Consider the following 22201-nt stretch of genomic DNA (forward strand, 5'->3'; position numbering starts at 1 on the left):
CCATTCTTGGTTCCACAGCCTCAGACTAATTCTCTAGAGGCACCAGAAAACACCCAATTAGATTTCTGCTTGTGGAAGGACATGTCCTCAAAACTCTCAGACATACTAGTGTTTGGGTTTCTGGGATATTCTGAAAGTATATTTTTAATATCTGATTTTAATTGTGGTAATTTGGCAATTGGAATGGTAAATTGTAGCTAGGTATATTTGCTAGAGTGACCTTTCTCTGCCTTCTGCATATGCTAATCTATTAAGTTATGTGGCCATCCAAGCTGCATAACAGTGGGAACATGCATGATATCATGAGGCTATTGCTGATTTCCTAGAAAAGGACTCAGAATTCCCGAATCTGAAGCTGGGATTTGCCTGTTCGCTGTGTTTATTTTCTTGACTGCTAAATGTGATTATAATAGGTTATACTCATGATGTTTTGTTCAGCAGGTAGAGGAGTCTCAGGATGATGGTGTCATGGAGCTGGTGGTGGATGAGTGTAGGGGTGGAATGAAAAGGGTGCCTCTTTCCCAATGAGTACTTCTATCCCTTCATGAAAAATAAAATTTTCTCTGCTTCTCCTTTATGACCTTTGTCTGTTTATCTATTCACTCGCCTACCCATCTATCCACTCATCTACCAACCATTTGTCTATCTATTATCCATTAATCTATCTACCCACTCATTCATCTATCTACTCATCAATCCATCTATCCATGAATCCATCATCCATCCATTTATCCATCCATCTGTTCAGCTATTAACCCACCCATTGATTTGTTGATCCATCTATCCATCCATCTATCCATCTATCCATCCATCTATCTGTTGGTTCATTAGCACACCTATTGATTCATTGATCCATATATCCATCCACCAGTCCATCCATCCATCCATCTATCTATCCATCCATCCATCTGTCCATTGACCCATCCATTGATCCATCTATCCATCCACCAATCTATCCAGCCATTTACCCACTGGTCCATTGATCTACCTATTAATTGATACATCCATTGATCTGTTGATCCATCCACCCATTATTCTATACATCTATCCATTCACAACACAGCCATTAATCTATCCATTGACCCATTGATTCATTAATCCATCCACCAGTCCATCCATTGATCAATCTACCCATTCTTCTAGACACACAGTCATTTATTTCAGCATAGTTTAACTCTGGTTCTTGTGCTATATATAAACTTAAAAACAACCTTATAGCTATCCTACTGTTCAGATCTTTGCTATTGGTCAGGCTACTTCTTCTTATAATCCAAGTGTTCTTGATACCTCTAACCTGTGGGTGCTAATGAGGCCACATTAGCCTTAAGATATGAATTCCCTTCTTTGGTCTCCCTAACTGTAATGGTGGCTCAGGAGAGATGTGATCCATAGTGTGAAGGGATTCTCCCACACAGTGGCTAGGAGAGGGAGCTGAGCACCTAGTCTTTGGGTTAAAATCCTGGCTCAGCCCTTCTCAGCTTTGTGGCCTTGTGCAACGTTCTGCTCTGTGTCTTAGGCTAAAATGGGTAAAGCAAGGCTGATGAGAACACATACCTCATTAAAGACACTGTCACAATTCACAAAGTTGGTGTTGTCTGACAGCCCCAGGGCCTAGACTAGACCCTTCACTCCTTAGTTCAGGGACACCTGTCATTCTATACAGTAGGACAGTACAATGAACATGTGTGAGGACCAGACTCTGAGGATATAGAAACTTCTGGACACCCTCCACCAAACTCAGTCTTCCTTTGAAAATGCCACTGCGTCCTTGAAGCAAGATGCTTCAACGACATGTGATTTTTTTCTGTCAGGATCACTTTCTGATCCGAGACAGCATCTCCTTTGACAACTCTCAGCTCCATCATATAAGAGCTGACACAAAGACCCCGTCTTACCAATCCTCGGAGAATGACTCCTTTCTCTTCCCTCTTTGAATCTCATTTGGTCTTCCTTGGGGGTTTCTAAAAAGTGATCTTTTGTGGAGCCAGGTGGCATTTGCAGTATCTGAAAGATATTGGTGTTTAAGGCATTTTAAGAAGACGGGCCCGAGCCTGCACCCACTTTGCACTTGTATTTCATTTAATTTGTCTTTATTCTGCCGTGGAAAAATCTCACCTTTCATGCTGCACAGTTTCCCTTTTATCTTCTATCTATGAATTATTCAGGGAAGGGCTTAGATAGTGGGCTTGTTCATACCCAGGGTGGCTGCTGCATCCCTGATTTGGGAAGTTCATTTTCATCAGAAGCCACACATTTACCAGCTTTGTGTGACAGAGGACCTGAGGTAGCATCAGATTAAGGACAGATGAAAAGAAATGGCCCTTGATGCCTGTACATCTGCTCTAGGCAAGGAACGTGCTATCTGGTTTAAATTAAGCTAGTTGTGTTACAGCTTCTGCCAGGTAGAGGAAGATACCATGGCAGGGATAATTGATGTCTGGCTGGAGATTGAATGCTGGTGAGTCTTTCACTGTGGAAGCTCAAAGGTTCCAAATTCAATATGAAGAAGGGGCCAGCCATTCTGTGATCTTTCTTGTCACCTCTCCTCTCCTCTCCATTCCTTCCAGAGAGGTGCTTGCCTTACTGAGTGGAGTACAGCATCCTTACCAGGTGGATGTCCGTTTTCTGCTTGACAGGGATGTGAGATTGAGGGTACTGGTAAAATATGAGGGAGGTGCCCTTTGGTGTGCTCTCTTGGGGTTATCCTTTGCTCAGGGTAGTAAGCATTTGGGGGACATTTAACTATACTGACATCCATAGGCATCATTGACTCTGTTTATACTGATTAGAACCTGGATCTGTATTCCATGAGTCACCGTTGACTAATGATGCAAAAAATTTCTTTTGACAACATTGATCATTGAAGGATACTGATTCTACCCTCCTAGGAGATGGTTTTGAGGCTGGAGTCTTGGATCCAGGTATAAACTCTGAGGCTACAATTAATTCTTAGGGGTCACTTAATGTGGTTTGTCCTTTCTGGTGGCTGTCTGTCTGTCTTTCCAAGACCCCTTTACTGTAGTTATGTCACAGTGATAATTTCCACAGGGCACCATTTTCTGGGAAAGGCACCCAGGTTACTGCTACTCATTGGTACTATGACCTTGGACAGATTATGCTTCTCCTTCTGGAAATCATTTCAGTCTCCTCCTGTGTTTTCAAATCAATGCTTCTGATAATAGTTAACTCTGATAATTGATAATTCTGACAATTGCCAAATACTTGGGTTGACAGGATACATCTCCCTCCCTGGATCAGGATAACTACCACAGTGAACTTCGAAGGGACACGCCTTCTGCTTACACATGTGTTACGTTTTAACACATTCCTCATGGAATCTCCCAGATTGATGCAAATCTAACCTTAAAAAGTATTTCTTCATGCTGAGTTTAGTTAGGGATGACTAAAATCTACTACAAACCGGCACCAAACTGTCCAACAGTAAAGAGTATGTTTCAAAATAACTCATAGTGCACTTCGTACTTCTTGCCAAACTGGACAAGGGAAACACCCAGGACAGGCTCAGACAGTGACGGATAAAGTGGATCAGCATAGGAGGAATGATGGATGGGATGGTGAACACAGGAGTCCCCTGTGCCTGTCAGGAGAACAGTGGTGTGAGTGCAGCCTCGGCAGCCCTGTGGTTGGCACACAGCCTTGGCTACTTGTCTCCTGTTTCGATGAGGGTATGCTCAATCAACAATCCTTGCTGTCTGGCCTTCTGCGCAATTCCTGAGTTGCATCAGTGGGCTCCGAGGGAGGTGGCAGGTGACTTCAGCATGTCCTTGTCGGGAGTTAGTTTCATGGTCTCACCAGTACTATGATCTAACTCCCTAAGCTATTATGACCCCAATGCAAAAAGAGATATTTGAATTAGCAAAAGAGGCAAAACAAAACAAAACAAAACAAAACAGTCCTAAATACATCTGACCGTTTCTTTTTCTTTTCCTAAAATGTTTTCAGAGACAAAGTGCTGGAGCGACCAATGGAAAAGACAAGACATCAGGAGATAATGGTAAGATGGTCAGAAAGGTCCTGCTGCCTCCCCTCTCCCAACTGCATCTTCCTGGGCTCCCGTGTCTTCTGATGCCTTCTACCCACATCAGCTTGCGGTTCATGCCTGTGCTTTGGTTTATAGTGGCTTTTAGCAACTCACAGTAAGCCCTATGGTCCAGCTTTAAAGGAAAAACTGAACAAGCTAAATGTAATTCTAAGAGCAGTTTCCCTCCCAGAAGAGGACTTTCATTTTGGGCAACATGTTAATTACAGTGCAAATATAGTTCTCTGCTTCCTTCATTAGGGTTGGTGAGAATCCACCCTGAGTTGTCGTGAGGCAAAAGTGAGACCAAATGAGATAAGTGCTTTGCAAACTGTGAAATGCTCAACTCCTGGAGGGATAGCGGGAACCCACTTGGGTTCTGCCCTTCGGAGAGCTCAGAACCCAGTACTGTTTTCTGGGTGCTGCTGAGGCAGGACTCTTACTGCAGACAGCCACCCACAAATAAAACCAGAGGCTACTTGGAACATGTGTCTCCCATTTTTTCCAGGCTCCATTATTATCCTTAGTTTCCGGAATAAGCTTCATATTTTTATGGAAACTAAAGAGTGGTCTGGAAGACTGGGTTGGGACACAGGACACTCTGTTGGGGTGACCCCTTTACCCACAAGCCCTGAGGGATAAAAGATTCTGGATGTTCTAAAACTGGGAATCACAAAACATGATCTCCTTTTGTGGAAAACCTCTCTCGCCTCTCTAAACGGGTAGAACTGATGCAGATAACAAACCAGACTCAAGTGGACAGCGTCCCTCTAATCTCTGCCATCCTGGTTAGGGTTGAAGCTGTTGAGGCAGAAACGTCATCTTACTGCCGTGTGGACAATGACCTTATCGGAGTCAGGACGAGAAGGAAGATGATAGGTCTTTCTCGAACCTGAGGTTGCCTCATATTAGGTCCAGAACATTTCTGTCTCCTGTGCATGTGGGAGACTGTCAAGGAGGTCAGAAAGCTGAGGAGAGAGCAAGATAGAGTTTAAAAGGGAGGAGGAAAAGTCAGAGCTACTGGTCCTAAGTGAGGAAGGACCATCTCTCATTGAGGCTCCCGCTGATTTTTCCTCCTCTTAGCCACCTGCCAACTGAAGCTTGTATCCACAAACTCTCCCAGTCTTAGGACCTTGGCCTTTACAGTTGAAAGACTCCTCAGCTTTCCCAACTTGTTACCGGAACTTTTCTGTAACCTCAAGGGTGCTAGAAAACCCTCGCAAGCCTCTAGTGCACTCTGGCTTGTCTAGTGATGGTTCCTCTTCTGGATCAAAAATGGAGCAAGTTCTTAAAGTTTGCTTATTAGTAAGTAGCAATAAACATCCTACTTGTTAACTTGAGAGATTTTTATATATGAAAACCTATTTCAAAGCATGCAGCATATTTAGTGCAAAGAAGGGCGATGTTTTATATTTCTTGCTAACATTTGGCTAACAGAGGTCAGCTGGGTTTTTCTGCCCGCTTCTGCATTCAGTCTGTAGTAATGTCCTATGATGTGTAGCTTCTGGAAAATTCCACCATGTACCTGGGAGAGAACAAGATTTGAAAAAGGGAATAAAACTTTTTATGATCCTACTACATCTTTTATAATATCTTTTATGAGATTGTCCCTGGCCCGCACTTTAAGTCTCCTGTTCCGGTATGAACCCTGGATACCTGAGTAGCTGGGAGCCTGTCGATGAGGCATGATGAAGGCTGAGTTAGCGCCAGGTCTCCTCTGACCTATGCTGCTGCACACTGGCTTTCTCCTGCCATGCCCCTGGTCCTTTGCGGGGGCAGCATGTCTGGATGCCCTGGGCTTTGTATCCACGGACACGATAGGCTCATATGGAGAGTGCACCTCTCTGCCATTCAAAAGCTGGGATTTTGGCCAATTAGAAGTTGGTTCGCATCAATAGACATGGAGTGAGCCTCCTTTGGAGGTATAAAAATTAATCGAATGGAAAAATTCAAGATGCTGTGAATAAGGCTTTTCATTGTGTAAGCCTAGATATTCAAATAAATTTGTTTCTGAGTGGCAAAAAGAAATTAGAGATTATTAGATAATTATAGGATAATGGCACGGTGTCAATCCAAATTATTATAAACAAGGTATACCTTACTTTGAGGAAAAGCTGCTTATGTACATTTGTATATGATACATTGCTATATTAATAAGCACTTGGGGCTTTTATCTCTAAAAACGAGCAAAGACAAAGGCTAGCTCTACCCCCGAAAAGACCATGCTAAAATGTTCTAGACGTGGATCAGAACACATTTCCCCAAAGAATCAAAGTTACTTAATTTCTTATTCACAAGATCCCGGATCTTGGAATTTCTGTTTTAGCTTAATATTAAATCACATTAAAATTCAAGTTATTTTACTCTGTCAGAGCAATTATCAAGGGACATCTATCATGTTAATGTATGTTTCCTGTTAATATCCAGTAAAGCTCCCTACGTGTGTTAAAGGAGCGAGGACCCTTGAGAACAGACACATGCAACATGAAGCAGCACAAGGCCAGGAACACTGCATGGCAGTCTCTAATATTGTTTAATATTGTTAAAAACAGGATTTCCCAGCTAGTGCCTATGAGCCAACATGCCATTGTCCTAAGTATGGATTTAGTTGTGGCCTCCATTTGACATATAAAGCCATGGAAGACGTGATCTATAGGTCTTGGAACAGTTTCTATCACAAAACACAGTGCAACAAAGAAAGGGTCAGCCTTCTGGGCTCTGCTGATGCTGTGTTACTTAAGGCTGTCTCCAGAGGGTTATTGACTAGAGATCAGGTTGCTGGAAATCCTTGTAGCTGACAGCATAACATCTTTTGATGTAAAATATGATACTTATCCATTTCTTACTGTCCTGAACACCCCCAAAGTCCTCTTCATTCTTCTTAGGTCCAGTTAAGCCCAGTCCTGTGCGCTCTCTCTCTCTCTCTCTCTCTCTCTCTCTCTCTCTCTTTCTCTCTCTCTCTCTCTCTCTCTTTCTCTCTCTCTCTCTCTCTCTCTCTCTCGTGTGTGTGTGTGTGTGTGTGTGTGTGTGTGTGTGTGTATGTGTTAGGGGTTGTACACATGGGTAGGTGCTTGCAGAGGTTGAGGCAACAGATCCAGCTGGAGCTGGAGTTGCAGATGTTTGTGAGCCACCTGATGGAGGTGTTAGGACTTGAACACAGATTCCCCTGGAAGAGGAGTAACTTAACCATGGAGCCGCTTTACTAACCCATGGGGGCAGCTTTTATTTTAAACAATAGGGCTATGATTTCCTGTGTGTGCAAGTGCATTTGCACAGGTGTACATGTGTGTGGGAGAGTATCTTCCTTTAACTTTTTTTTTTTTCTTCTTGAGACAGAGTCTTTCACCAAACCTGGCCTGGAGCTCACTGATTTTGCTAGGCCAGCTGGCCAGGGAGCCCTGGTGATCTACTCATTTCCATCTCCCCAAAGCTTTGTACACAAGACTGCGCTACCGAGCCCCAAAGTTTCATATGGGTCCTGGGGCTTGCACTCAGCCCCTCACACATTTGCAGTGAGGACCTTTACCAAAGGAGCCATCTCCTTATCCTGGGCATTAAAATGTGGGTTATCCAGAGATTTCCAAGGCTCTATGGAAAAGAGATCCTAGGTTGTCTGCTGAATCAGGTGCTGGGAAACTTTGCTCCTGATGTAATTTTCCACTTCAGTGAAACAATAGTTCATGGCCCCAGTGACAGATCTTCTTAGTCTAGACAGCAAAATTAAATCCAAACATGTTTATAAATACAGACGCACAAAGCTCATTACGAATCACCTGCTAACTGTTGCTGAAGAATCTCTCTTTTCTGGATGTTTGATGTGTATGTAACCTGATATTAGTCGCTTAGAGAGACTTGGGTTAAATTTTTGTATCGGAAGTAGAAAAATGGCAAGAGAAGAGCAGCTTCAGGGCAGGGGGGTAGGGGTGGGGGTGGGGGAACCTTCTCATCCAAGGGAGAGATTTATGAGTAATGGCCCTTCTGAAAGGCTCTGCTGCTTGCCCAAGCTAAATTGAGTTTCTAAAACTGGGACAGAATTCTCCTGTCTCACTGAGCCATGATGCATTGTTTCTAAGTACTCTGCTTTGAGAATGAAAGGCAAATAAACCCACCTGATGGGAGAAAAAGATCTTTCAGGCCAGGAGCTGTTTTCCGCTCTGAAGGGCAGTGCGATGCCGGCTTACTCTGGGGTCTCTCTCAAGTTGCAATTGTTTTTATTTTTGTTTGTTTGTTAGTTTGTTTAATGAGAGAGAGCAGTGCAGCCCCACCCCAGGCTTGTGCCCTGTAGGCGTGCCTCTTTTGGGTAGATGCTGCCAGTGAGAAGTTTCTAGTAGCTGTGAGGATATGAAGGGAGAAGGTGAGATTTTACATGTTTGCACGGGCAGTGATAGTAAGGGAAGCCCTCTATAATATCAGGTTCTGTCTTCTACCCATTTAAAGAAAATCTAAATCATAGGAATTCAAATGTATTTTACCTTTGCTTTGAGGGAATCCACCCACTGGTACACAAGGGTGTACTTTTCTTATTTTTCCATTACCAAGTAGGTGGAGAGAGTGACTGAGGACCTACCTTAATGCACACACATAGACACATATACTACCATTAAATTGAGTGTGAATAAGTTCAAATAAGAAACAGAATTCAAAGGTACACGCCTAGCGCCCCTTGCTCTCTCTCCTCCCTTGGCTTCGGGTCGCCCACTAGCCGTCAACAATCTTCTCTTTGTTCTTGGTGCATGACAGGTTATCAAGACCCACATACTGACGTGGGCTGATTGTGCCTGGGATCTGTTCAAGCCATCACGGTTTCCTTTGTACAAGCATGTGGTGTGAGGCCACATGCACAGGGGTGGGCAAGAGGTGACAGAGGGCTTGTTTCCATACTTAGGAGAGAAGACCATTGTTGGGAGGTGCTGCCCAGCTGATGTTGCGTTTGTGTCTAGGATACCTGGCAAGGAAGGCTAGAAGAAGGGACGTGATCTGGAAAGGCTACAAAATATCTGTGACCCCAGGTGCTTCTATAAATAGTGTGGCTGTACTGGGCTTTACAAAGGCACAAGCTGCCTGGGATGTCATTTTGGTGTTAGGAGCAACGGCAAGCATTTGGAAGATTGATGGTGATTGGATCGCTTGTTCCCACCAAGGATTAGACTCCACAAACATCTCAATACTGGACTGAGATCCGAGCTTCTCCAAAAGGGGCAGTACCAACCTGAGATACACCTCAGAAACATGTTGCTTCTAACCCAGGCTGCACCTGGCTACAAACTCATCAATTTCCAGTGTGTGACGTCTCCTAGGGCATCGAGCCTTTTCTATCTCTGCTACTGCAGTAAGCCCTGTGCTGCAGAAGCTGGGAGCCCCTGCAGGTGGACTGAGAGTGCAGCTGTGCATGCTGCAAACACACCAAGCCCTCAGGGTAAAAGAGCAGGATGCTCTGGTCTCCAGCCAGGCTCTCTTGTTGCATTTTCTTCTTTCTATTTGAAACAATCACTTCGCGAGCACACACACACACACACACACACACACACACACACACACACACACACACACACACACCAGTGTCTGAAACTCAGGGACCAGTCCTTTGTGCTGTTGTTGACTCTGAACATTCTGTAGTCTGTATTCCAGGAGGAAGGGATGGATGCCCGAGGTTGCTCCTAATATTGATCCAGATGGAGAAAGAATGAAATTGGAATTGCTTATTAAGCCAAGGCCTTTAAACCATCAGGGTCCACAAATAAGCCTGCCTCACTTGTAGTATTGTTGAACAAGTGGCTGATTCTGTGTGAAGGTTGTCTCGGGGATTTGTACTGACAGGATTTATTGCCATCAATCTGAGTTAGCAGAATGGCTTTTAGAAAGTTGTTTTGCCCTTTATGTGTGACTTTGATACACAGGGAGCATCTCGGAGGAACATGATGCGTGTGTTTGACATGTTTTTACCACGTGGAGGAGCACAATGACCCCTCATCCTTCATTCTTTCTACCTACCTCCTCTGTCTTTGTTCTACTTTTCCTGTCTTCCTCCTTCCCTCCCTCCCTCCCCAATTTCTTTCCTTGTTTCCTTTCCTCTTTTTGTCTCTCCCTTTTGACATTCAATAAGAAGACAAGACTAGCTGAATATGAAACTACAACCCACCTCATATGCCTTTAAAAAAAACCCTGAAATAGTAAATGATGCTGTTGGAGATCTTTCTAAGGCCACAAAAAGAAAAAACAAAATCACAATCTGGGAAAATATTAACCTCTGCCCTTTAGATCCTTTTCTCAAACAGAAGACAGGGCAGCTCCAAGTTCTGCTTATCGATTATCTTGTCAATGAGAAAAATGCAATAATTTGGACATCTTAATGAACTTTCATTTGCAGTGCCAGGGCTGGGCACCACCTCTCTCTATGAAACAGTACATGTTTTGGGTGAGCAGATCAGTACCGAGAGGCTAACACAAGCAGACAACACTGAAGCTTGGTTGTTTTATGTTCCTTTTCTCATAAGGGTCAAAACAGAGGGGACCCCTTGCTCTGTACCCAGAACTAGCCTGGCCACTGTCCCTCTCCTCATTTAGAGTAAGATGATAGCTTAGCTTTGCTTGTAACAGGAATCACAGTGGCATGTTGTTCTAGAGTGGGTACTATGCAGACCAGAGCCTCCTCTGCATCTGATCCTACAATTTGTATGGAAATCATATTTCCTGTGTGCTTGCAATCCCTTCCCCTTCTCTCTGGTAAAGCAGTCCTAATCTTATTTGGGGAATTGATTTTTGCAGGCAGCAGCTTCCCAGAGGTGAGAAGCAGGTTGTGCTCTCCAGCCTGGGCTTGTGATAAGGTGATTTAAATGAGTAAGTTTCACACTAGTGAGGCTTAGCAGGGGAATTCTGGGGAGCTCCTGCAAGGGCAGCTCCCAGCAGGTAGAGTCTGATGTTCTTAGAGTGGGTCTCTCTCCTGAGCCGGATCTATGTCCTGAGCTATGTAGAATTGCATGGAAGCCTGGCTACCTCAGTGTCTCCAGTGGGTAGACGAAAGCTGGTTCACTCCAGTTTCAGGCTCAAGGGAGAAAGGTTCAGAAATTTTAAGAGGGAGCTCTAAATACATCGTTGGTGACAGCCCTTGGGGACTGCTGGGAGCTTATGTAAATTCCCCTGAACTAAGTGACTGACTTCCATAGCATTCATAACGAGTAACAAGTCAGCTTCTGATCAATATTAACCAATCATGAAGACTGGGCTCGATATTTTACTCGATTCAATCAAGAATTGGTATATTTCACCCTTCTACAATCTTATTCTCCCCTCCAAGGGGGTCTCCCTGACTCAGAAAAAGACTGGTTTTCACTAGCTTTAGGCAGACTGAGAACTATGTTGGCCGTTAATCATGTTTTTTTTTTTTTTTTTTTTTTTTTTTTTTTTTTTTTTTTTTAATTAACTTGAGTATTTCTTATATACATTTCAAGTGTTATTCCCTTTCCCGGTTTCCGGGCAAACATCCCCCTCCTCCCTCCCCTTCCTTATGGGTGTTCCCCTCCCAACCCTCCCCCCATTGCCGCCCTCCCCCCATAGTCTAGTTCACTGGGGGTTCAGTCTTAGCAGGACCCAGGGCTTCCCCTTCCACTGGTGCTCTTACTAGGATATTCATTGCTACCTATGGGGTCAGAGTCCAGGGTCAGTCCATGTATAGTCTTTAGGTAGTGGCTTAGTCCCTGGAAGCTCTGGTTGCTTGGCATTGTTGTACACATGGGGTCTCGAGCCCCTTCAAGCTCTTCCAGTTCTTTCTCTGATTCCTTCAACGGGGGTCCTATTCTCAGTTCAGTGGTTTGCTGCTGGCATTCGCCTCTGTATTTGCTGTATTCTGGCTGTGTCTCTCAGGAGCAATCTACATCCGGCTCCTGTCGGTCTGCACTTCTTTGCTTCATCCATCTTGTCTAATTGGGTGGCTGTATATGTATGGGCCACATGTGGGGCAGGCTCTGAATGGGTGTTCCTTCAGTCTCTGTTTTAATCTTTGCCTCTCCCTTCCCTGCCAAGGGTATTCTTTTTCCTCATTTAAAGAAGGAGTGAAGCATTCACATTTTGATCATCCGTCTTGAGTTTCGTTTGTTCTAGGGATCTAGGGTAATTCAAGCATTTGGGCTAATAGCCACTTATCAATGAGTGCATACCATGTATGTCTTTCTGTGATTGGGTTAGCTCACTCAGGATGATATTTTCCAGTTCCAACCATTTGCCTACGAATTTCATAAACTCGTTGTTTTTGATAGCTGAGTAATATTCCATTGTGTAGATGTACCACATGTTAATCATGTTTTTAAGAATTACTTCTAAACGAGATGGTGGTGTCTTCGGCCCTGTGCCAAAATCGAGTCCTGTGTACTGGGCTGCGGCATGATGGCTTTGTCTTGTTGTTGGCAGGGGTGGGCAAGTGTCCAGCAGACCTCTCATGGCCACACAGAATGCAGGGGCCATGGGAAACACACAGCAGGGTTTGTCTTGAGAGTCCAGAAAACTTCATCCCCAGCTCCAGTTCTGGAAGGAACAACCCCAGCGGGTTAGTCCTGCTTGCCCGTCTCACCGCCTCTCTCTTCCTCACCACCTCTCTCTTCCTTTCTGTTATTTACAAAGGACAGAGGCAGTGGCATGCACCACAGGTCTCAGTGAAGGATGAAAACTTGTTCCTTGTTTAAATGATTAAGCAGAACATCAAACCACACCCTCTGCAGGTGCTTCACGCAGCCCCCGTTGTCCGATCATGAGGCCAGCTCATGCTGGTAATCATATCCAGAGTTTATTTTTAAAAAAAGTAATTAATCACACAATGTTCATTTCAGAGTCTATTTTTCTTTGTATCACTGCTAAGCTGCTATCTTGGGTCAACATAGAGATAACTAAAGATTTCTCGGCATTAGCAATTAATTTGAGGACTTGAAATGGGTGGTAAAAAATGGGTAAAAATTATTTGTTTGACTCAGAGACCTGCATCAAAGTGTACAGCTCATTGAAACTAAACCCTGGGGTTTACTTTGGAGACCTGGAAATATGCCTGGGCCATGCAAAACATCCACAAGTGGGTTACATGAGATCCTGTCTCAACAAACAATAAAAGAGACTGGGGAGATGGCTTGGGCAGTAAGATGCTTACCACACATGCATGAAGACCTGAGTCCAGATCCCTAGTATCCATATAAGCTGGGTATCTCAGTATGTAGCTGAAGCAGAGACAGAGAAATTCCTAAAGTTTGTTGGCACAGCCAAATCGATGAACTCCAGGTTCATGGAGAAATCTTGTCTCAAAAAGTATGGTGGAGAGTAAGTGGGGAAGACAGCAGACATTGACCTTTTACCTCCGTGTACGTGCATGTGCACATACATGCTCACCTGCCACACACTTGTGAGGACATCATGTGCATCTGCACACAAATGTGCACAGACGTTTGCAATGCTGGGCAACTAGAAAGAGCACAGAATGCTGCAGCCGCTGAGCTTAAGCAAGCAGAAAGAACACTGAACTTCAAGTTTGGATGCTGATTCTCTGGCCATTGAGCACATCCAGACAGAAAAGGCACTCGCGATACATTGTTGCTTATAGAGCTCAGGGTCAAGTTGATCCCTACATGAGCACCCCCTGCCACACGAAGGGTGCTCTCCCTGACGAAGTACAAGTGGCTCCTAAGCCAAAATCGAATGCTACTCAGACAAGAGCTTTCAGAAGACACTGAAGAGCTCACAGAGCTCGAATACATTCAGCATAGGAAAAGCCAGATCAAGGAAAATAGAAGGAGATATTAATTGGGTTCTCATTAATTTCCCAAATGAGGTGCAGAAAGCCCGTCTGCTATTTTTATTTTAATGAGCTTGGCTGAGACTCCTGGATCCCTGTAGATGCTGGTTGTGGCTTTATTTGATTTCTTGCTTGGATCACACCTTGTGGCAGATTAAAGGTGGCTACCAATTACTTGACGGCTGGCAAAGCTTGCATCTGGGTGAGTCCTCAGACCAAGAGAAGCTAACAAAATGGATGCATGTTAGTTTCTGGGCCCAGCCTCAGAGTTAGCAGCATGTATTTCTTGCTCTAAAGTCATCTATGGAAAAAGTCAGTTACCATATCAGACACAGCTACCTTGGACTCAGACTTTGAGGACACCCAGGGTGTCCATATGGAGTGACCACAGGTATAGAGACCATGGGTTCTGCCCATTGGTGAAGAGACATGGTAAAGAGTTCCTCAGACAGCTCATCTCTTCTCTCTCCTCCCTTCTATTCCTCTCTGCCCTTCTCCCTTTCTCTTCCTTTTCCTCCCCTCTTTACTCTCCCCTCTCATATCTTTCTCTTCTTTTATTTTCATTCATTCACTCATTCATTCATTCATTCATTCAATATGCCCTTATCTACTGTGTATTACACTCTATAATCAGACCTGATGATGGGATATTGTAAGAAAGTCGTGTTAAAGTGCCTGTTCGTGGTGTGTGTGTGTGTGTGTGTGTGTGTGTGTGTGTGTGTGTGTGTGTGTGTGTGATCTGTAATGGTAGATGGTCTTTTGAAAACACTGAGAGTTCTCTAAATGGATGCTTTGCAAAGCCTGTACTGTTTAGGGACCGTCTGCAAAAGTGTGTGACAGAGTTGGGGGAGCACAAAGAAGAGAGTGTGGTGTCCGAGATTTACCATGAGATCTCATGGCGAGAATCCGGAGTCTCGAGGGGGTGTCAGGGCAGTTATTTGGACTTTGCAGCAACATGGCAGAGATGCGTGGGGCTGTTAGATTTAGTAAATTCAAGTACAGCATGTTCACTCAAATTTCCATTTCAGATGAGCTTAAAAATGTTTTTTTTTTTTTAAAATGGTACACCTCACGCAGTGTTGGGGAAATGGTTCTACCAACCCATTTTACATCTGAAATTAAATTTTCACTAGACATTCCATGTTGTGTCTGGCAGCCCCGGGAAATGAGCAATCAAACACTGTTTCTGACCAAAACTAGGGCCACCCACTGGGAAAATCCCAACCAAAGCCACCGAGCCATTGTCAGGAGGAGCAGCGAGAGCACTGGAGAGTGGTTAGAGAGGACAGGAACAGCAGTGTGGGCCCAGGGCCATGTTTCCCATACTATACCTCTCTCTCTCAGTGTTGGGTCAGGCCACTAAAGATGGAGCTATTTGTATTAACGTATGCAGCCTCACAGGGACCAAGCAGGGATGGCGATGTCACCCCACCTCAGGAAGAAAAATCCACAGTCTTTGTCATATGTGGATCCCAGCAGATAAGGCCTGTGTGTATATTTGCAAACAGGCATAGGCATGGGGCTGGGGTACAAAGACAACAAAGGGTGGTATCAGGCGATGAGGACAGGAAGCACAGGTGGTCCTGGAGGGGACATAAAGCTAATTGCTTTTCTAGTTTTAAGTCTGTCACAGCTTTTTTTTTTGTGGGTAAGTGTATGAATATATACTTGATACTGAAAATATGAAGTCCCGGTGAAGTTCCACAGTTTCTGAATGACTTTTTGCACTCTGCAGAACTTTATGGAGGTGTGTGGAGGTTGGGACTGGACAAGTGTTTATTTAGAAGCTATGTTACTCTAGCTGCATGATGTGAAATTATTAATTTATTTAATGTGTATGTGTGTGTGTGTGTGCCTGAGTGTATGCATGTGCATCTTGTGTGTGCTGTATGATTTTTTTTTTATTTTATTTTTTTTGTATGATTTTTTTTCCTTTTCTTTTTTTCGGGGCTGAGATTGAACCCAGGACCTTGCGCTTCCTAGGCAAGCGCTCTACCACTGAGCCAAATCCCCAACCCCGTATGATGTTTTTTATTGGCAAATTCATTACAAATTACATATACATATACATATACATGTGTACATGTACATGTACACATGCATTTATATAGTAGATCCCAGGCAGCTGGGAAATGGAGAGAAGGGCAGAGAAAAACATTGCCCTGGCAGGTCAGGTTCCTCAGAGCAGCTTCTAGACTTCTGTAGCTGAGGACCACAGAGATCAAACCTGGTGATCCAGAGCACAGGGGCTGCATCGGGAGCCCACAGTCAGTATACCATAGGAAAGCTGCCTTTCTGTGGGCTGATACCGAGCTGGGGACCCTGTTCCCAGTGAAGGTGATTATGGATAAGCTGTGCTGCTTGGTAGGGTTGTGGGCACAGCAAGGCAGGGCAAGTCACTCCCTGCTACAGTCCACATCCGCTCCAGCAGCGATGCGGGGTAAGCCCAATTCCGCCTCTGCAAGCGGCCATGCCCAGTGGTGATATAGACGTGGGACCCACAACCTTACACTGGTCCACAAGGAAGATGAGAACAAGTGCACCATTGGCTCTTGCTGGGACCCCTGCTGTGCCTCGTAGGCAGAAACTATGGTTCATGGGCTGATCTAAGGTATATTCAGCACCGATCTCTCCCAGTTTGCTGTTCCGGGAAGAGATGCTAACATTGACCTTGACCTTGTTGGAGAGAACGAAGGAGCCATCTGCTCTCTTTTGGGTCCTTCATAGCTGCCTGAGCTTTGGAACCTTGATTTAAACTTCTAATTAAACCGAAGGATCTGCAGCTCAAAGGCATGATAAATGGCACATTTTCCTGTTAATCAAATATATCTTCTTTTAATCTCGTCCCTCCTCACTGTGTAGCTAAGAGAATTGCTTTTTTTCTCATACCATGTTGAGGGAAAAAAAAAGCAATAGGGTCTCATTTACTATAAATGATCTCTGGAATATTCAAGAAGAGAGAAAGAGTGATTTAGAAGGTCACTGAATTGCAAGTGAACAGTTCATAAACTTGATTTCCCCAGCATTATTTTGAAGGTGCTTATTAGTATCGTTGTTGTAGTTTCAGACATTGTAGGTCGATACTTTTGTCTTTCCCTAGGCAGGTTTTCAAACATCTCCCGCCTCACAGCCTTCTGTTTATGGTACTCTGTTTGGGATGACTCTTTTTTTTTCTATCACATCTTTTGAGGAATTATCACCGTGCACAAGGTGACTCATTATTTGCACACCGCTAGATTTCATCTAATGGGTTTAAAAAATCCTATTTCCCAGTCATCAGTGCAGTGAATAGAAGGGCTGCCTTGCATGCATGACCTGACTTCCATCCACAGAACCCATGTGATAAGGAGCGAAGCAGACATGGTGGCACTCCCTATAATCTTATACTGGGTGGTGGAGACTGGAGGATTTTAGGGATTCGCTGGTGAGCTGCCACAGCCTACTCAGTAAGCCCTGAGCCAAGGAACGACCCCCATCTCCAAGAAACAAGATGGGCAGAACCCAAGGAAGCACAGCCATCCACCGGCTTCCACATGCATGTACATGCGCCCGCACATGTATATGCACACATGAATACACACACAATTGCGTTTCCCTTGGAAGTTATCTTTCTCCCACTAACTAAATATGAGCTGCTTCTTTGTTAGTCTTGAGGTTCCACGGTGTTCTGGGCGCCATCTCCCTATTGGTCTGACCCTTTCCCTTTCTTGCTGAGATCTGTGTGATGATGGGTTATCGGAAGTACACGTCGCTTTGATGGATTCAGATCAAGGGGCAGAGATGTTGGTTCACATGAGTTTAGGAAACACTCCTGAAAAATCCCTGTTTACGCCGCGTGTGTGCCCACTGTCATTTCTGTGTGCGGCGACTGCATCCTTCCATTTTATGAGTACATTCTTCCCTCCACACTGCCCTACCGCTGCAGACCCTGCTGATAACTGAAAATTGAGCCATGGCCTGGCATTCATTTAGGAAACAGTCCCCTCAGATACCAGGATATTTCTGCAGCTAATGCTGATGAGAGCAGTGTGATTTTTGGTCTGATGCTTCCCACTCCTGCAGCCAGCTCACAGAGCCAAGTGTCTCCAGGAAGGCTGTCTGTATCAACAGAGCCCGCCCCCCCTACCACAAAGCATCACCAAATGTTTCGACCACAATTAGCTGGTGATTTCTTTTTGTTCTATCTTCGTGTGGACTGAGGGTTGCCATGTTTCAGAGCAGACATAAACCCGTTGGCAGATTGAATTGGTAAATGCTCAGCAAAGTGCAATTTCCCTCCAGTCCATAAAACAGAAAGGATTTTTAGAGTGAGCTCTGATGCTGGGCTGGGATACCAGAAATGGCGTGTGAAGTCGGTTTTTTGCTGATTACCAGGCACCTGCTGGTCACTGACAGAAACGTTGGCTGCTCTGAGCTCTATAGTCGTTTCCTAAGACTTTCTCAGAGGCAAATGGTTGGCCTCGACCTTTCTAGTCTGTCTGCAAGGTTAGCTGTCAGCATACCCTCCCCTCCTTACCAGTACATCTCAGCAGATGGCTCTAACTCTCTCTTTTCTTCGGTCATCCCCTCACTAGAGCAGCCTGAGTCTGCTCCTCTGCAGCCTGGCCAGACTGCTACATCCGACTCTTTGTTTGCATCCAAAGGATCATACACCATGATCCCAAAGTTTACTTTGTTTCTCTCATCCCATGCTACAGTATCTTATTCTGGACTCCCCTAAGACAGCCCATTGGATCCTTTCAGTCTCCACTGTCCACAGTGGGACCATGTTGTCTCCTGTCTCATTCTGACAGTCTATGACTGGCTCTCCTCTTTCCCGGAACAATCAGAACAATTCTCCCCGATCTTATTTTCATGTGTATGACGGTGTGTGTGTGTGTGTGTGTGTGTGTGTGTGTGTGTGTGTGTGTGTGTGTGTGCGCGCGCGCTTGTGCATGCCTGGGTATGTGAAGGCTCAAGGTTGATGTCAGAAGTCTTCCTCAGTCCCCCTTCACCTCCTTCATCAATCCGCCATGCTCAGAGCTCAGTGCTAAAGCTGGTCTTGTTGCCAGCTTGCCTTGGGGGGAAATCCCAATTCTAACTTCCAAGGCTGCGATTACAGGTGAGCCTCTGCACCCAAAAGTCACTTTATCTGGACTCTGGTGATGCAGATTCTGGTTCTCTCACAGTATGGCAAGTACTTTAGCTGCTGAGCCATCTCCTGGTCTGTGAATTCTCTTTATTTTTCTTTTTATGCACCAAGAGAATGTTAGGTACGAGTCCAAAGAAGAGATGGCAAAGGAGGAGAAAGAAGGGGGGAGAATGTATGCTGAGCAGGAATGTCGGGGAGCACTCAACAACAAATGGGGATGAGGGGGAGTGTTCAACAACAAATGGGGATGAGGGGAGCACTCAACAACAAATGGGGATGAGGGGAGCACTCAACAACAAATGGGGATGAGGGGAGCACTCAACAACAAGTGGGGATGAGGGGAGCACACAACAACAAATGGGGATGAGCACACAACAACAAATAGCTACTTTGTAAGTATTTCCACAAAATGAGGGAAGATGGGAGAACTTGGTCTGTGAGTTGCATACGATATATTTTAATCATATTCTTTTCCCTCCCCTAGCTCTCCTCAGATCCCCCACCCAACTTCATGCTCTATTTCTTTCTTCTAAAAAACTGAAGCCAAAACCCAAAGCAATCTCTCTCTCTCTCTCTCTCTCTCTCTCTCTCTCTCTCTCTCTCTCTCTCTCACACACACACACACACACACACACACACAATTGGTTTTGTGTTTGCCAGCCACTCCTGAGCATGGGGGCCTGCCCTGGAGTATGTTGACATACCCAGCAACACTCCTTTGAGGAAAATTGGTTTTCCCTCCCCCGGCAGCCTTCAATCATGAGCAGCCTCTGGGCTAGGGGTGGGACCTTGTGCTGATTTCCCCTTCTCTGTGCTGGATTTCGTCTGGCTCAAACTTGTAATAAAACAGCTCCCAATAACACCCATAGATCAGTACATTTGGCCAGGCCTCATCAGACAGACTGCTCAGATGGGAATTAACACAGAGACCCGCACACGGGCCATGTGCGGACAGTGAGGGAGCACTAGGCACTAAATGGGATATCTTTATCAAACCTCGCCTGTCAGGGTTCAGGGATCCACGTAGAAGAGGATTATAAGAGAAAGATTATAAGAGCCATAGGTGACGGATGACTCCCAAGCTGCTTTCATACAGCAACAGACTCGACATACATGCGAAATCATAGAGACTGTGGCAGCATGGGTGAGAATTCAATCTTTTAGCTTCAAAAATGGCATTTCCAACTCGCCGACTGGTAGATGTGGGAAGGATTTTTTTTTCTTCTGAACATTGCTCTGTGCGCATGCAGGTTTTCAAGGTGGCTGCTGGACATATGACGGTTCATTCAGGTGAACATAGACGTGGACAGCAGTGCCCCAGACATCACAGAGAGGCGAGCTCCTCCTGTGCCAGTGACTGGGACACCTGCAATGAATTAAATATTAACATTAATTAATTTACAGCTAGAATATTTTGATTACCTTTTATGGTTCTATCACTGTTTTAACTGTCAGCCAAGGCGATGCCACTTGGCTCTAAGCCTTATTGAGAATGTGCATGAAGTGGCCACTCTCTGCCTGCTCCAGTTCTGGTCATTGGTCCCAAGTGAGAATTAGACGATCATTTGTCTCTTCCATTGACACCTTAAATTGTGACCCTGAATGAAAGAGCAGAAATGTAATTTTGAAGTTAGCAGCCAGATATGCTTGTGGGAGACTAGGATGGGGTCTTACAAGACACTGTGAGCCACACACAGTCCTTATTCCATCCCCACACCGCACAGTTGAACAAACCCATGAAATCCTGCCAATGATGTGTCTGGGATTGAAATAGCCCATTAGGTCACCCTGGTTACTCCCAGTCGGTGAAATATAATTCCCCGCTGTACCTTCCTAGGTTCCGCTTAAAATGAGTCTTGCAAAAGGTGGGCTGCAACTGCTGTTGGGAGATATTTCCACACTAATGTCAGATGCTTTTCAAAGCCTTCTGTCTAAATTGCAACCCTTGCCAGTTCCAGTTACTGCCCCGTGGGCACCTGAAGTCCAAATGGGTTCTCCATCACTGCTTACTTTTGATCAAGACAGAAAGGCTCCTATTACCTCTCCTGATAATCACCATTGCTTCAAGGGATGGCGTTTTAGCAGTCTGTTGAAAAATATGGGTTTACGTTTTTAAAACCTGTTTCTTTTTTAAAAGATATGTTTTGCTTGCGTGCATGTCTGTGCACCACATGAACGCTTTATTTGTGTAGGCCAGAAGAGGTTGGAACTGGAGTGACCATTGATGTTTGTTAACTACCATTTGGGTGCTGGGAACTGAACCGAGGTCCTCTGGAAGAACAGTCAGTGTTCTTCACCTCTGGACCATCTCTCCAACCTCTAAACACAGGTTTAAATCAGTTTAAACTGCACATCTTTGCATCACAATGCCCAGTGTATTGTTCTATTTTCCGTTGTCCTGATAAATACCCTAGTCAGAGCAACCAGGGAAGGAAAGGGTTAATTTCTGATTATCACTTCCAGGCACAATCCATCAGGCAGGGGAAGGGGCGTGGGGAGTGGGGGAACAGGACAGGATGGGACTACAGGACGATGACTGATCCCATGTGCCTAGGTGTGGTGTCACCACGGTGGGCTTGGACTTCCACATTAACCATCAATCGAGACAGAGTCTCACAGTCACGGTCCAGGCTGATATGGGCAATCCTGCAACCAAGTTTCCTTCTTCCCATGAACTCTAGGCTTTTTCAGGTTTAGAAAAAATTCTATCGGGCAGCCGATGGTAGAAATGTCTCTGCTTTTGGAATTGTTGAAAGCTCTGAAATGATGTCTTTTGTTTGGTCCATGAGAGGGATGATCAGGCCGCTTCGGTGGCGGCAAAAGCTGTAGTCATCCATCCTCAGGTCGCATTGAGTGATGGGTAAAGTGGCTGGTTCTCCTGCTTCAACCACCTGCAGGGAGAGAAGCCTAGAGCTCATCGGGCCAGGAAAGGCACCATTGAACGTCTTTCTGGGACTGGCTATCAGAATGTCATTATGTGTGGCTTAAAGCTAACTCTAAAACTGCACGCCGTCAGCCTTCCCCAGCCCAGGGCGCTGCCTCGCCTAGACTAGCATTTGATTTCTTCTTATGTTTTAGATTAACTCTGTGCTGTGCGTGCGTGCGTGCGTGCGTGCGTGAAAGCCAGGAGATAACCTTAAGTGTTATTCTTCAGCACTGTGGCATTGTCTAGCTTTCTTTCTTTTTCTCTTTCTTTCTTTCTTTCTCTCTCTCTCTCTCTCTCTCTCTCTCTCTCTCTCTCTCTCTCTCTCCCTCTCTCTTT

General features: G+C 45.0%; 1 protein-coding gene across 3 annotated transcripts in view; it reads left to right on the plus strand.

Annotated features, from left to right (window-relative positions):
• The window catches only part of Pcp4 (Purkinje cell protein 4), a 102002-nt gene that overhangs the window by 66153 nt on the left and 13648 nt on the right, over positions 1-22201 (plus strand). For all 3 annotated transcript variants that reach the window (XM_039088042.1, NM_001270538.2, NM_013002.4), the window contains exon 2: positions 3964-4015. In XM_039088042.1, coding sequence (XP_038943970.1) covers positions 3964-4015 — 52 coding nt within the window. The remainder of the gene's footprint in view (positions 1-3963; positions 4016-22201) is intronic.

The sequence above is a fragment of the Rattus norvegicus genome, chromosome 11, assembly GCF_036323735.1.
Source record: "Rattus norvegicus strain BN/NHsdMcwi chromosome 11, GRCr8, whole genome shotgun sequence".
Taxonomy (NCBI): Eukaryota; Metazoa; Chordata; class Mammalia; order Rodentia; family Muridae; genus Rattus; species Rattus norvegicus.